Raw genomic sequence first — 16,389 nt, forward strand, 5'->3', positions numbered from 1 at the left:
AAAATAAACACTAAAATAATTTTCTTGTTAGAGTTTTCCCTAGCTGTTGTCTCTTTCCCCCACTTTAGCCTTTCCCATATGTACTTAGGATCAGAGCATTCTTTTCTTGTTATTTCTTGCATTTTGCTATTGGATCTCATTCAAATGTTCCTTGAAGTGAAGGAAATTGTCACTTCCAGAAATTTCTCCTCTACGGGTTTTGTTTTTTTTTTCCTTAGTATTACCAACATGGAATGTCTGTTTTGTGAAGTTTCTGTTTGAAAAGTGCATTGAGTTTTGAGCTTGAATAGGAAAGTGAAACTATATGCATTATGTATAAAAAGCCTTAGTCTTTGTTTACTTTTGTGGTGAATTAAATGAATTTACTTGGCACAGGCACAAGTTCAGAAACAGCTAGTATTCTCATTATAAACCTTGATTTTACAACTTATGTGGAGATGTTTTATATTAGGTTTTATATTAGTTTCTGGTTGAGTGAGCCTGTGGTTTAAAGAATAAATTAGGCCACCTTGGACAAAGTACTCAGCCCTTTCAGGTAGCTTTGTTAAGGCACTTATTCAAGATTTTATTTGCTGTTAATTAACTTGCTGGCATTTTGATACGTTTTAGTACTAAACTGCCCACATTTCCTCTCAAAAGCTTTTCTTCAAGGTCGTGATGCCTGTACCTTTCAGTACAAAACAAAATCCTTGACCATAGTCACTTCTCCATACATACAAATTTTGGATCATCTTAGTAATGGTTCAGAGAAACCTGAAACTCTCCTAACTTAGTACAAGTCGGGAAGAGCAGCTCAATACTTTCTTTAACTGATTTTTTTAAAAAATAGAGGATTTTTTTTTTCTCACAAGAAAAATTGCTAAAAATAAATTATTTCATTGCATTACAGAATAGTTTGGGTTGCAAGATGAGGCTGCTCAATGCCAGGCTATCAGGGTTCTCTGAAAAATACTTTTAAATCAATAAAGTAAAAATTCAAACTATCACCGCAGAAAATTTCACTTCTATAGAATCCATGAAACCAAACTCAGAAATCCTTATTTTTGAGAGTCTTCAACTGGAAAAGGATGTTTGTTTTGTAGCAAATTTGGACCTCAGCCTAATTTTGTGTCAAGTGGGAACATGATTGAACCCTCTTCAACTGTGTTGGCATCGTTAAAGAGCTGGACTCAGGACAGAGGGTGAGAGGAGGCTGGTTTAGTACTCCAACATTAGCACAAGTGCAAAAAGCTGCAAAGACAAAATCAATTAATCTCTGCAAGGACTGCTGTGGTCTTTATATGGAAAACAATGTAAGAAAGCTAACTACAAGCTTATTATGCTTACCTGCACATTGGCTCAGAGCACAAAACTAGAAAAATCACTTCTCCAATTACTTTTACTTAATCTCCTTGAAGTTTGGGTACACAGGCCTACAGTTACAGATAATAAATAGAAGAGCACCAGTCAAAGAGATATAATATGTAAAATAGATCCACTTTTCCAAATAAGTGTCAGATTTTGGCAGCAGAAACATGAGCAAAAATGCAAAAGACTATTGGGTAATGTGAGATGTGTAAATAATTTTCTTTTCCCTGCCCTGGGTGGAGATGTTAGGTAGTGGGATTTATATATGTCTCCTCCCTTTATAAACACACCTAAATGCATTATTAGGAAAAAAATCCTAATGGAAACCAATTAAAAGTAGAGAGTGAGTTAAACCTACAAACCCTTGAGAAAGATGTGTTTGATGTTCTAATATTTCTACCACAGGAGCTACATCAACTTGTGATAGTCTAAGTAGGTGATTCACAGGTTAAGTGCAGCAGGACAGTAAGTATTTAAAAACACTTCTCAGAAAAACACAGCAGCAATTAAGCTGACCTGGCCTTCAGTCAATACATTGGCTTTAATTACATGTTTCAAGATGCTGCTTTCAAATACCTGCTATTTTAGATAGGGGTACAGATGAAATTATACTTGTTTTTCCTATGCATAATATTTACAAGCATTTCACATTGTAGGTATTGGAACAATTTTTCTGTGTTTCAAAATATTGACTTGTAGACATGCTCTTCATGAAACTCCAGCATTATTATGCCAAAATTGGAATGTTGAAAATCAGCATATTGTAAATTTACTGGTCCTAAACTGCAATCCTGCAGACTCTTCTGCATATGTAAAGCTCCTTCTTTTATAGAGGCAGTCTTGATGACGATGACAAAGACTTTTAAGTTAAATAATAGTCTTCCAATTCTGGAAAGTCATATGGCTCTGTAACAAATATGTACTCAGGTACTTAATAAACTTGATGCTGAACAGGAAAAACATTACTATTTCTATTTCAAATTCTGAGGAAAATGATTTTTTTTTAATTTAGAATGGAAAATAAATATTTTAAAAGGATGGGCTGGGAGTTTGTCATTCACTCTCTTCATAGATTTCATATGTATTTTATTCTCAATTTAAATTAGTTTTTTTTCCAAAAGTATTTATATTAAACAGACTAAACCATTTTCTTAAAAATCTGTCTCAAAAATTAGGTTTCTTGATATTCTTTCTCCCTTCAGAAAGATGTATGTATCTGATGGAATTAAATCAGAAATTATTTTAGAATATATGAAAGTTGGAGCCCAGCTGTGTTCCCTGGAGTTTTTCTTCCTACTGCAGTTGAATTCAAAGGAAAATTTGTATTTCTTTATTTGGAACTGAAACAGGCCCACAGTTTCACTTTCAATAAGTATATGGAAATCAATATGCTGTAATGTAGTTATGCTGTTTTTCAGTTTCCATCTGCTGCCTTCCATTGCATCTTTTTGTGAGTGACAGCATAATAATTGCTGTACCAATTAATGTCCTTCCAATCCAACTGCATCATTACTGCAAAATAAATGTTTTGCTTTGTAGCAGTTTGTCCTGCTAGGAAACTTTGCTTTAGTTATTCCAATCATCTAACAGCAGAAAAGGAAAAGCTGCTTTGTCATCAGTAGCTCAATAGAAGACACTGTATATTCAATACAGAGAGTTGGCAGAATTTTAACCAGTATCAATTTATAAATAGGATAGCAGCAATCATTTATTTTCTGCCTTAAATGAAAGTATCCTTTTTGATGCAATAATAGCCACTTAACTGATTTGAGACCGAAGTAGGGTTTTTTTGGAGAAATGTTTTTTCTTTATCCAGAATAAAATATGAAGTCTCTTTCTTTGCAACAAAAGCTCTTAGAGGATAAAAGCTTCCATCTGAAATAACCAGTCATAAAAATTTAGTTCTTTTCAGTAAGAGTTTAATTTTCCCTAGTGGGATTTCAGTGCATAGCTACAGTGCCTTTTCCATTCAGTCCTGTGTCCCAACAAAAATACTGCAAAGAATATCAGATGTTGAAGCACTTTGAGACAAGCTTTCCCATTCAAACGATATCCTCAGTACAATCTCTGGGCCTCCTCTGGTATAAAAAGGAGCTTTCACTGCTGTTGGGAAAGTCCTTGGAGAATGCAAATCTAGATTAAGGACTGGTACTAGTTTTGGGGACTTTTCTGGCTCAAGAGTTGCATTTAGTCCAGTAAGAATTGTGTGAGGAAACAACACAGAGCTAACTCCTTACTAACGTTTCATTCTTGAAACATCTGTTAGCTAATTGGGTTTTTTCCACCTTCTTGCACTATCCTGTTGTGCAATGATAAAATCTCATCATCTCTGTTTCTCTGCTTCCCAGACTGTGCTGTTTATTGTGAACAACAGAATTTTCCAATTAATATTTCTAAAAAGAAATAACTGCTTTACAATGGAACAACTGATTCACTTTATTTATTCTTAGCTTGCACTGATTGATTCATAGAAATTTCTTTTAGCATGCATATTTTTCTATAGCATTTATAGAAACATCTATAGCAATTGCAGAACTCTTGCAATCATTAAGTCTCAGAGACTCCCAAATACAAAACACAATACTAGTAAAGATATCCAGTTGGCTTGAATTTAATTACTTCAGTTTTGTGCTCATAATCTTGGAAATGGAAATATAAAATTTTATTTTCAAAAATAAATTTATTCTTCTAACCTAGAGAAATAGAAGTGCATTAGAAGTACATCCTTTTGTTTGCAAAGTCATCTGTTCAGAGGTTAAGAAATCCCAGATGAAAGCTTGCTGTGCAGCTGCAAATGTCTTTATTTTTACCTAATGGCTATCTCTATAAGGTAATTAAAGGCCTGCAACAGAAGCTGAAACACAGGATCCTCTGGTTCTATTAATTTTTAATCACTGTACTGCAGAAACATAAACTTATATTAGATCTTGTATGGGAATAGCTTAGTCACAGGGTTTCAAAAGTGCTCCTGCATCAGAGCTGTGATCAGCCTGGTGGTGATGGCGTTCACCTGCATTTGGTGGCACATTGCTCACAGGTCATCATTTGCCAAACAAACCATCTGGCAAGGAAACCAGACTGAGAAAAAACCTGCCATCTCTTCCTCTTGGCTTCTTGCTCCTGCTCCTCAGCTTTGCCAGTACAGGGATTTGTAGGGTTCTTGCAAGCCAGATGACCAAAGTGCTTCCGTCTACAAAGCAGCTTTGCAGTCTCAATGGCTCAGCTGAGGGACAGTGAACAGCAGTGTCAGTACTGAGCAGAAAGGGAATGTTTTCAGCTGATTTTCCACAGAAAGTGTAATGTTGAACCTTACCCACAGGCAGAGGGGAATTTGAACACAGGACTTGTACATCAGAGATGAGTGTTTTAACCAATGAACATCAGATGAGAATCTCTTGAATTCTTGTATTGGAAAATAAAAGATTGACCTTTATTTCATATAGAAAAGAAAAAGGGTTGGCGCCTGCCTTCTGGTTAAGAATTTCAATTCTGAATCTAAAACAGAAACATCTCCCAGTAAGTAGCAGTAAGGAAGCTTTTAAAGCTTATCCCTGGATCTCTTCTTTTTTTTTTTTTTTTCCCTTTTCATTTAGCTTAGTACTGCAAGTTTTCTCTCAGAAGTTGTGATCGATCTACTTATATGTACATCAGTCACTGCTGTTACTAGGAAACCATTGGGGTTTTCCTCTAAAGAATTGTTATAAATAAGCACCATGCCATGAAATAAGATCCTGATGTATACTGCCTCTGCTTCCAACATAATTAAGATCAGGAAAAATCTAATTTAATGTAATTTACTGGGTTACATTAAATTTTCTTGATGGATCATTCATACCTAATTGCTTCGGACCGCAGCTTCATTGCATTCTATAATCCTGAGAGTAAATTTGAATAAATGATGAAGCAGGCTGAATAATACTTATGTTTCCAAGGTCCTGTCCTGGAACAGATAAAAAAGCAACTTTTCCTCTGTAAGCAATGGGGGGAAAAAAACCTCACCCAGCTCCATTGGTGTCTTCAGGTGATGAAATCTGTGTGAATCAAATTCATCTTATGCTGACTCCAGAGTAATTACAGGGAAGAGTTAGTTTTGTATTCTTAAAAGCAGCTGTGGTACCAAAGATCTGCAAAATCCACAAACAGTATTATTCTTCTTCTTCTCTTTTAACCTTTTAAGGCCCAAATATAACTGAAGCAGGAAACTTAGAAAGCTGTAAAGCTTTAATCATTTACTGCAAAAAACTTTTCCTGTATCTTTAGTTTCAAAATCCTTACTGCTGACATAAAGTGTAACTTTGGAGACACTGCAATACCTAGGGCTCCACAAGGCTGATCAGCTGTATGAATCTTAAATAATATTTAGGAATGAAAATAAAAGGCTCTATTATAACATAGAATTTCCATATGTGATAGGCTAAATTTTAACAAAAAGCTGAAAAGTACTCTAAATTTTGGAAATTGGCTACTAAGCAGTCTTAGGTCAACTTGGAACCTTTAGACTATTTTATTATTTTGCCACCATCATTTTCTTATTTGTTTATTGAAGTATATTAACATCATTAATTGGAAAAAAAAAAGTTGAAAGTAAATATATTGCCTAGATCCATTCTTTCCAAACTTGTAACTTTTTTATTATGAATATATTTCTCATTTCATTCAAACCAATGTTCTCCATTCTTTTTGTTATTATTTTCATAGATCGATGTCATACTGTTCAGCTTGAGCCTCAACCAGACATCTTAGACCTCTTGGCTCTGTTAAGTGAGCCTTAATCTTTTCGATCTATCTCTTTTCTCTTTTACTACATATCCTAGCAGTTAGAAGAGAAGAACTTTCATCCTTAACCCCTTTGCTTACAGAATGGCAAAAAACTAACCCTGTTGTGACATTTAGCATCTACAAATTTTCCTTTAAAGAACAACAAGGGATATGTTGGCTTTTGGGACATATATACAGGAAATGAAAGACCTGAATTTAATTTCCTTTTTAACCCTAATAGGTTCCAATTCATCTTCCACATTCTAAGACACTGCCTGAATTCCTTAGCTAGAAATTAGTGGCTAGAAATTAGTGTATTAGGGGCACTCTTCATCACTGTATTAAAGCTACACTATTCTACAAAAGTGGATTTAAAATTAATTATACAATGAAACAAATAGACCTGAGTTTAAGGAACTCTGTGGTTAGTAAGTCTATTTACTCCTGCTCATTGTCACAGGAATTGTTTTATACTCTTTAGATAAAATACATGAAAGAAAGTTATACCTTAACATATTTTATTTATCTTTATTAGTAAGAAAGAGACAAATTTTACATAGGAAATCAGTACCTTATGGCATTTAAAGACATATGATTCTAGCTTCTGGATGAAAGGAAAGCAAGATCTTACTTCCTGAGAAGGAAATGTGGCAGATTTGTAACACAAAATTAAAATCTAGAATCATTCATCTTTTCATGTTTAGGTTTGCATTAGATTAAGCAAAAAAAGTGACAGTAATTGTGATGTAATCCCAAATAAAAGTAAAAAATAAATAAAGACCTTATTTAATATCATGGTTAAAAGTTGGTCAAAGCAATAAAACTTTTAAGACTTCACATTTTCAGCTACTGTGTAGCTCAGAGCTCACAGTCACCATAAACTTTAATTCAGTTTGATGCAAAAGCTTCTTGAAGCAGAAAACATTTAAACCTTTCATCTCAGTCAAGTTTTGGTAGCCAGTGTCAATTTAACCCAATGAATGAAGAGTAAAAATACACATAAAAAATTCATCCTGCTTGCTTGTGCCGTGAAACTGATTTTATGATCATTAACATGCCACTGGAAATTCAGATTCTGGTTTTATTGTCTTCAGTGTCACTAAGATGTACCTTTTATTATATTTTTCATTTAGTTGGGTTTTTTTCTGTCTTGGTCCCAGCATTGCTCTGATAGTCTCATGTTCAGGGGGAGCCATGGGGTTTTTTTCATGAGGAAGTCAGTAACATGTTATGATCAAACTTTTCCAAATGCAAGTGAGGAAAAGTTTTCCCAAGTCCAGTAAACATCATTCTTGGTTCCAGCACTACTGACCCAGCTGCTAACTGTTTTGCAACAATGTCAGCATGAGCTGAATTCTTTAGTATTTGAGTCTATACCATTGCAGCTGTTCTTTAATATCTCTGTGGTTGACATAAAAATATGATTTTGCATTCCTACAGATAATAAGTGTATTAAGATATTTTTAAAAGCATTATTTAAAACCATTTTAAATCCAAGCTTCAATATAAATTTCAAAAAAAAAAAAAAAAAAAGATACATCGCATGAAGATATGCATTTTGGAAGTTTATTTTTGTTACTAATTAAATCTCAATTTCAAAAGGCAATACGAGGTAGGAGAACTATCAGAATATAAAATTGGGTCATCAGTGTTACCTGAGTTTCATCACTGGCTTTTCACATGTGGTTTCCCATCTTGCTGATTAAAGCAATGGTTATATCACAAGCCCATCTGAAAAAGCATCCTGCATATCCTCCTCCCAACCAGTATTCTGCCACATGCAACATATCCCACCTCCAGTTCATTTTGGAATTACAGTGGTGCTGTGCTTACCTGACAGACTGGCATCATGTTCAAAGGACAGCAGGTAAATGAAGTGGCATTTGTGGGACTAATCCCTTTGAAACCCCTGGCATTACTTTCATGGGCAGTGCTTCAGGTAAAAAAGATGTGCACTGTTTATTTGTCAGTCCTAACTGATGTAAGTAAGACTTATTAAGTAGAAAACACACAATTACAACACTCTCAATTTTTGAAAAGTAATTCTGACCCTAAATTATGTCTGAGTTGGGTCTGGGACCTTTGGCCTTGGCTGGGAAACTGTCCCACTTGTGCCCTCAACCACCGGGAATACCCTCTTCTGCAGCCCCAGAAGGGCCCAAAGAAGCAGATCTGCTCTCCAGGCACCCTGGCACCGTGGGACAGTAGCAAGTTAATCCACTGGAGTCTGTGCCCATGAAGAAAGGCTTCAAAGCTCACTTGCAACCTTTGTGTTCATGTCTCCTTGCTCCAGGTCACAACCTCGGCTCAGCGAAGGTGTCCCGGGCACAGACATTTCCCAGCTACCCATCGGAGCAGGGCGAGGAGCACCAGCAGCCACTGTCGCTGGCCAGCAGCTACGCCTTCAGCTACGGCTCGGGGCTGGTGCAATGACAGCCGGGGGCTGCCGGCCCACATGGACAGATGAGCCTGGAGCCTCCCACCAGGACCAGGGAGCCGCTGGCCCCCTCTGCACCCACCATTTGCCGTGAAAACTGATGCCTACCAGCTCTAGCCGGGGCGCCGCCAATGCGAAAACCTGGAGAGGTGGCTTCCTCGAAGCAGAGGCTAAGTCTTTATTTATTTATTTTTCTGTTCCTTTTCTTGATATGTTCAGAAAGGAGGGGGTTGGGGGGTTGGGGGGAGGGAGGAAGGGGGACACGTCTGTATTGTAAGAAAGTGGTGGAAACAAATGAAACTGTGTTGGTTGGTGTGAAGGTTTCTGCATGACCGGAGAAGATCCTTTCTGGGACTCCATTGCAATGGCACATTTGACGCTGGGGCCTTCCTTCCCGCCCCCACCAGCAGGACAGCCTGTCTTCACCCACAACATCTGTAGGTCCTTGCCACAGCCTACAATTCCCACTGGAGGCACTGAAATGTCACTTACTCAAGATGTGGCATCAGTGCTGCGGGGGTCACCTCCGGATCCAAGTGGGCTCACTCACTACCCTAGAGGGTGGTTGGGTGATTTTTGGGCCAGACACCAACAAATACTGGAGTAGCAGGCTGATATGTTTTGTTGGGAATAGGGTTTGGTGCATCAAGGTAAGGTTATTGTGTGGTCCAGCTCTAATATTAAATTCCTGGGGCAAAAATTCATCCCTTACATGTGTAATTTTCACCATGCCCCTAAGAGCTGTGAACATCCCTATCAGCAGCATAATCTTGTCCTCAGAACTGCTGCAAAGTCTTCTTGTTCACAAATTATTTAGGTAACCATGCCTGAAATCCTAACTTTAAAAAGCGGGAAAACTGTTCTTCAAACAAAAAAAGTGGCCCACTTGTCCAGCTGGCAACCGCCCGTGCCACGGCTGGGGCAGACATGGTAGAGCTGAGCTCTGGTCTTGTCTTTCTGGTCAGCGTGACTTTGATTTTCTGTGTTTCCTTCTCAGATTTCTGTTCTAGATGCACATTGTATCTTGTATGATCATATGTCAAGCATCTGTTTTGCTCTCAAAAGGAGGATGAGTACCTCTCAATGGAAATTTTCTGTCTTTGGAAGACGTCTTTAAAAAAGGAACTGTAGTAGATGTTTGTAATCAGTAATGAGGGAATAAGTTGGAAGGCATACCTGTAGGCGGGGAATGAATTTTATCTGTCCTGAACATTTAGATTTTTGTAACTGTTAGCAAATATTTATGTACTCCTTGTGATGCCCTGAAATGTTTGAAATTGTGAGGAGAAAAATTTGCCCTCTTGTATGATTTGAGGAGCCTTGTGTTCTGTTCCCAGAGTGAAACTATTGCCATGATTACAAGAGGGATTCAGTTCATTGGTTGTTTCTCAGGACGGGTTGAGGAAATGTACCAAGGAGGAGACACACAGACTCTTTTCCAATGAAACAAACGGTTTTATGTACTATAATTTAACTGAAAAAGTGCTGTTGGGTTGTTTTACATATGCACATTATATATATGTATTAAAAGGTATGGAAGAAGCTTCGGCTTTTGATTAAACATTTACTGATACAGTATGGTCAGCTTTTCTCCAACCATTTTCCTGGCTAAGAGACCTTGCACACTTACAGTTTTCAGTGAACGGCTGCTGAATAAAAAAGCTTTGTGATCCACTTGAATGAAACAGTTCTACCCCACCACAATCACCTTTATTTATTTTTCCCGTTTTCCCTTGTCTCATTCACTACCTCTTTTCCTTCTCACAGTGCTGCCATACTCAGGAATAGAATGGATCCCTACAGAGAATATTTTGATGAGCTAAAATGAAAAACTGCTCTCCCACGCTGTCAAGGCACTGTATCTATCGTGCTCTCAGAGCTGTACCCATCAAGGAAGCTTCATTCACACTTTCATTTAAGAAAAAGATTCAGTTGACATTTTGCTTAGGGAAAATTTCCAATTTGCAAACTTTAAATGCAAAATTTGATACAAAACTATAATGGTGTCATTCTGTTACTCAGTGTAGCTTTGCCAAATATTTGCCTTTTGGGGAAATGGTCAGTTACGTTTATTCCTTTGCAACTGGGATTCTTTAACTTGCCCTAAAATTATATATTTTCTTTGAAACTCCTTAGATTAAGTTTTCAATATGTTTTACAGGTTTCAATGCTGTGTCCAACTTCTTTCCTCTGTGACTTAAATACTAGTCATTTAATAATTACATATTCTACACAGCCCAAAAGTGGGGAAAAGGCAAAACAGGAGAATATGCTTTATAGTTTCAGTGTCCATATACTTTAAGAACCTGTCTAAATCCTCAACCTAGTACTTCAACTGCATTTCTACAAAAAGTATAAGATCTATATAATGTTCTCTTTTTTGTTTCCTGGGGAACAGTTGCTGTCTGTGGCTTTGTCTTCCTATGCAGTAGCTGAGTATTGTCAAGTTAATGAAAATGTAGATGCTATTTTCAAAGAAAACACACCAAAAAGGGGAGGGAAGGGGGCATTATAGCAGTTTTGGCTGTCTATATGGCTGTATATAGCAGTTTTACTAAATATTTTTTCTTTCATTGCATGATGCAACCATCTTCTCAACTCATACGTTTATAAAATACCTGTGAGGTCTCATACAATACACAGAAAATTGAACAAAGCTGCAGAACATAAACAATCTAAAGCAAATCTGACCTGTTGGGAACCTATTTCTTGCAGAGACCAAACACAAGCACACTAGAATCTGAAAATGAGGATTCAGCTTTACAATGTACTGTAACACAGTCTAAGACAGCTGGTAACCTGAAGCACAAAAGTATTCAGAAGCCAGTGGATGCTGCCATTAGTGCAACTCCAGAACAGCAGAGGATATCACTGTAACATTGGTGTATTCACACAGCTTCCACAATGTTCCTCAAAAAAGCTCCATGAGAAGCAGGCAGACACTGTGACAACAGTTTGCCAGAAAATTCTGTTTTCATGGAATTGCTTTAATTCCTGGCATATGCCTGTTGATAACCTAAGTGATGGCCACTGAGACTACTTTGTACAGCTCCTAGTGCTTCCACCAGAAGGAAAACTCTCTTTTGGAACACATGGTAGAGCTGCCTGCCTAGAGACTACAGCGGCCTTTAAATAGACCCAGGGACCCCATGGGACCCTGTTCCAGTCTCGGCTTTCGTCCTGTCCAAGGCACACAGACTACTCCTGACCCAAGAGTTGCTCTCTGTTTTCAGCTAATGAGCTGTGAAGGGATGGAGGGCAACAAAATGTCTTCAGTGGTAACCAGGTGCAGCTGGTACAAATGGAACTTAGCATTAGTACATGATAAAATAGAAGAAATAAAATAAAGCTTTTGCTTTTATTTCTGTTTTTGAGGATGTGATATGAATATATAATTATAACCGTGATTTACATTTTTTAAATCACCCTTTGATAACAATATATTCACCTCTATGAACCAATAACACATGGCATTACTAAATATAATTACTAATATATCTTTACTGTGAATATTATAGATTGATGCATGCTGGTACTTTTGATCTTGAACTCAGTGCAGAAAAGGTGAAATTGAAAGAGACTGCTAATAAATCATCAAATGGTGCTAAGGAACTTGAATAGTCCCATTTTTAAACAGCTACATGTCATTATTTATAGTTTAAATTGTCTGTGAATATACTCCTTTGAAACAATTTCATCTGCCCATGTAAAGGAAAAAGAATGGAGAATCTCTTGTAGCAGGAAGTCTGCTGTTTTACTGAGTAAATATTCAGACATTACTTTTTGTGGCAGACACGTGGTCACATGTATCAAGTTCTGTCCTTGGGAGGTTTTGCTGCATTTGTTTTCTTCTTTTTTGGTTCCACAAAAGCTACAAGTAAGACTTGAAAATGTATTAACAAACCCAAGGAATTTGTTGAGACATTGACAATAGCTGCTGTCTTTTGTTTTGTCAGAAGTCTACCATGATATTTCAGGAAAAATAATTCATTCCACAACACATGTATAGAAATCCTGTTGGGATGCAGAAAACTATAATCAAGTTTTGTTCCAAGTTAAAAAGACTTTGCTGGAAGAGGGGTTGAAATTGAGTGTCTAAGGGCAAAAGTGTTTTAAAGTGCTCTCTATAGCAATAATTTAAGTACAAAATACAGCCTTCGGGCACCCATTTATTTAGAAGTTGCTAAGTGCAGGCAATCTGTGATGACCCTTACCCGCTTACGGCAAAGAGAAAAAAAGGTCAATCGTTAATCATATCTATGTACTGCATTTTTCAGAAAAGGAATTAATTTCATGCTTGTTCAGCTTTCCAATCTAAAAGGCAATACTATGAGGAATAGGGTTTTTTTGAGATATTTGATCTCTAGGAACTGATAAAGAGCATCAGCCTATAGCGTATAAACCTCTGCTCAGACTTAGCTCACCAGCTACATGTGCTAGTTTTCATCTGGTAACCTAGAAACTGCAGGGTAGTTTTCCATTAGAAAATATAACTCTCTGGAATGGCTGTGCATTTTAGCATGAAATATAGAATTATTTACAAAATACTAAAAAGGAAGGAGTAATGAGTTCCAATTAATCTCTGCTTTAGTGTTTAATATCAGTGTATTTTGGCTTTTTTTTTATACCTGCTGCAAAGAAATAAGTGTGGCTTTTATCCACATATGGAATGGAGTGAACAGTGGAAAAAGTGTGAAACGCTGCTCTTTGATTACAAGAATAGATCCAACAGCACGGAAAATTTCATTTTTCCATACATCATTCAAATACTTGTGACTCTTTCCAAACACACTCATTACACAACAGGGCGTGTTAAAATTTTACATTTTTAACCACGGAGAACTGGTCAAAATGCCTGCCTGTGTTTTGTAAGTAGAAGATAATGACTGTGCAACACCACTGTAGTGGCATAACTTTAAAATCAAAGGGCTGGGCAAATTAATTCTGCAGTTATAAGGTCTTGCACTACATGAAGTGTGCTGTGTTTGTACTTGATAGTATAAATAAATGCTCTTCACTTTTTATTTTAGATAAAATGTGAGGCATATTGGAAACAAGGATAAGCTTATGGTGGAATGAAAGAAACCACAAAGAATATTGACTCCTTTGTTGTAACAAGAAGTTTGTCTCCCTGTCCAGGTCCTTAAAAGACAGTAAAAGGTGATGGGTGAAGGTCTTGTATATTCAGCAATTATTTAAATTGCATTGTGCTTAGAAACCTAAATATTAGAATCTCCTGGTGAACTGGTGTTATTGAAGAAAATGGAAGTTTCACTTTGCAAAGATTTTTACAAGCTTATGCAGCTCGACAGATTTTTACAGACACAATTAAAACACATATGAAAACAACTAAGGTTTAAGTATGATTAAATATAATTAAAGCATTTGACAATGTCCATATTGTTATGAATATTGCTAGTTGTAATGGAGACAATATTTCCTTTTAAACTGAATGCAAGCTCAAAAAGTAATAGGCTCTCTAATATGAAGAGGTCAGTATTTTTAAAAATCACATTTAAAGTCTCAAAGAATTAATTTCATTGGGGTTTTTTGTTGCTTTGATACAGAGATCTTCATGAGGTTCAACAGATTTACTATGTTCTCTTACAATCCTGAGATTTTCAAGTACATTAATAAATTTTACAGTAGATTTTTTCCTGTGAGAATATTTGACATGAACGAAGTTAACTTTTAATCAGCTGACACATAATTTTCAGTCTTTTTTAAAAATTGTATGATAGCAAGTCAGAGTGGGCATGGAAATAGCATAAAATTAATTGGCTGGTATGGCAATTCCATACCAATAAACAAAATAAGGGTTTCAGTTAAACATTTATTCTCATCACTTTTCCTATACTTAGAATAAATTACATAAAATAAATTTTTCTTTGTGGATGTTAATTGTCATATTTCCTGAGTTTCCATAGATGACGGGCTGTGACAGGAGATACCCAGAACCACTTTTTTGAAATTGTTTTGATTTGAGATGATTGCAAGGAAAAACAGAAAATACATGAAAAAAAGAAGTGCTATGACTTCTTACCAAAGAATGATACATGCTAACCTTTTATTTTTTTGAAAATCATCATTATAGAAAGGTAGATAAATTTATGAAAGGAAGTGAAAAATGTGGTAAGAAATCGACAAAAATAGAGCCAGATTCTGTAATCTTTAAAAAGATTAGGAGAAAAAGGCAAACACTTAAGCACACAGCAGTGGGCCATGTTGAGCACAAAACACTTTCCCATAGTATTCAACTTCTTTTTCTCCTTCATCAGGAACTGGAAACAACGTTGTGTGCTCAGACTGATTCACAGCTCTACATTACTCTGTACAAAGCATGATGGGCTTGTTTTCCCTAACCTGGCTGGAAGAACTGAGTACCAATCTGCCTAACATGCATTTTTCAGTATAGAAAAAAACAGTGTTTTGCACAATGCACCACCAAATTTATCACACAACTTTGTGGCACTCACTGCAGCCAGGTATTGTCAAAATATGATTTAGAATATTTCACAGCTCGTTGAATTCTGGGTGATATCTTCCTTTTTTATCCATAAAATACATACAGAGGTGCTCAACCTTTTTTTCTTCTAATTTCAAAATATTATGACAGAGTTCAGTAGGAAGGTTCCTCCCATTCTACCGTTTTTGGGTAAATTATAGACATTTCAAAGAAAATAATAAAAGTCTGCTTAAGACAGTTTTATTTCAGAGGGGGAAAAAGAGATTAATTTTAATACATGCAAATATTTCTAACATACATTCCTCTTTTCAAATACACATATAGACATCAGCACAAACAGAAAAAAGTATTGAGGAAAGAAAGAAAGATACTGTGCTTTTCTTTATATCTTAATATGATCACTTCAATAATTTTTTTTTTTATTTACTGGTCAATGCTTCAAATTAATTGTTTAGTGCAACAATCTAATTGAATAAACTGTTAAGACAGGTGTTAAATACCCTTTAGAACCACTGAGATGCTTTTTTTCTAACACTACAAAGTTGTCTTTATAAGTAAGCATAAGGTTAGAAGAAATATGTCAGCCATGGCTCGTAATTCATAGTAATGATTTTATCTAACTATACAGGCTAACAATGTGGATAGTGTGGAAATAATCTTTTGAAACTTGTGTTAGATAGCTTTGTACATTTCCTTTAGTATTTCTAGTTCAAACATTATATCCTAAGTTATATGTAGGGGTATATAATTGTAAGACTATAGCACAGATAGTAAGGTAAATTTAAAATTTAATGAATCAAGCTTAATCAGGGCCAAGAAACTAGTCAGAGCAGTGGCACCAGTCAGTCCTGTGGCATGGTGGCAGCCTGCCCCAGTAGTACCTGAGCACACACAGCTGAGGCTATCTCAGTGTTCCTGAGGCTCCCCTGCTTTAAAGGACATGCTGGCAAACTCATCACTCAGTTATCCCGTGGTTCCCATGGCTCGTCCTCATAATTCTCAATGCACTGGACTATTAGAAAAGAGCAACAACAACAAAAAAGGTATGATCAAAAGCAGAGACAAGGACCCTCTTGGTGGATGAGTGTCTTACCAAGTCCTGCACGCTCTCCTTCATCCTAAAAATATGAGTTGTTTCTGTGCAGGAGCCCAGCTTCAGAGGGCAGGGGAAAGAGCGTGCTTACCTGTCTGATGCAGGCTGGGAGAGAACTGGGAAAGGTCTCCCATTTCCTGAGTGATTTGGGAGGTGTGATGCTGGATGAACCAGCATTTCATGTGGCAGTGAAAAGCCTGGTCCAATTTAGTGTTTGGAAGCTGTGGGTCTGTAGCAGCCGGGTGGAACCTTTTGCCTGAGATATCAAAGGAGCAGTGGTCACCCTGA

At 36.7% G+C, this 16,389-nt stretch overlaps 1 protein-coding gene across 1 annotated transcript in view; it reads left to right on the forward strand.

The window, feature by feature from the left end:
• DOK6 (docking protein 6) overlaps positions 1-14,692 on the forward strand; it is a 249,157-nt gene extending 234,465 nt beyond the window's left edge. Inside the window, exon 8 of the mRNA XM_068193335.1 lies at positions 8,399-14,692. Coding sequence (XP_068049436.1) covers positions 8,399-8,538 — 140 coding nt within the window. The 3' untranslated portion in view covers positions 8,539-14,692. The remainder of the gene's footprint in view (positions 1-8,398) is intronic.
• The last annotated feature ends 1,697 nt before the right edge of the window (positions 14,693-16,389 follow it).

The sequence above is a fragment of the Anomalospiza imberbis genome, chromosome 1 (genome assembly GCF_031753505.1).
Source record: "Anomalospiza imberbis isolate Cuckoo-Finch-1a 21T00152 chromosome 1, ASM3175350v1, whole genome shotgun sequence".
Taxonomy (NCBI): Eukaryota; Metazoa; Chordata; class Aves; order Passeriformes; family Viduidae; genus Anomalospiza; species Anomalospiza imberbis.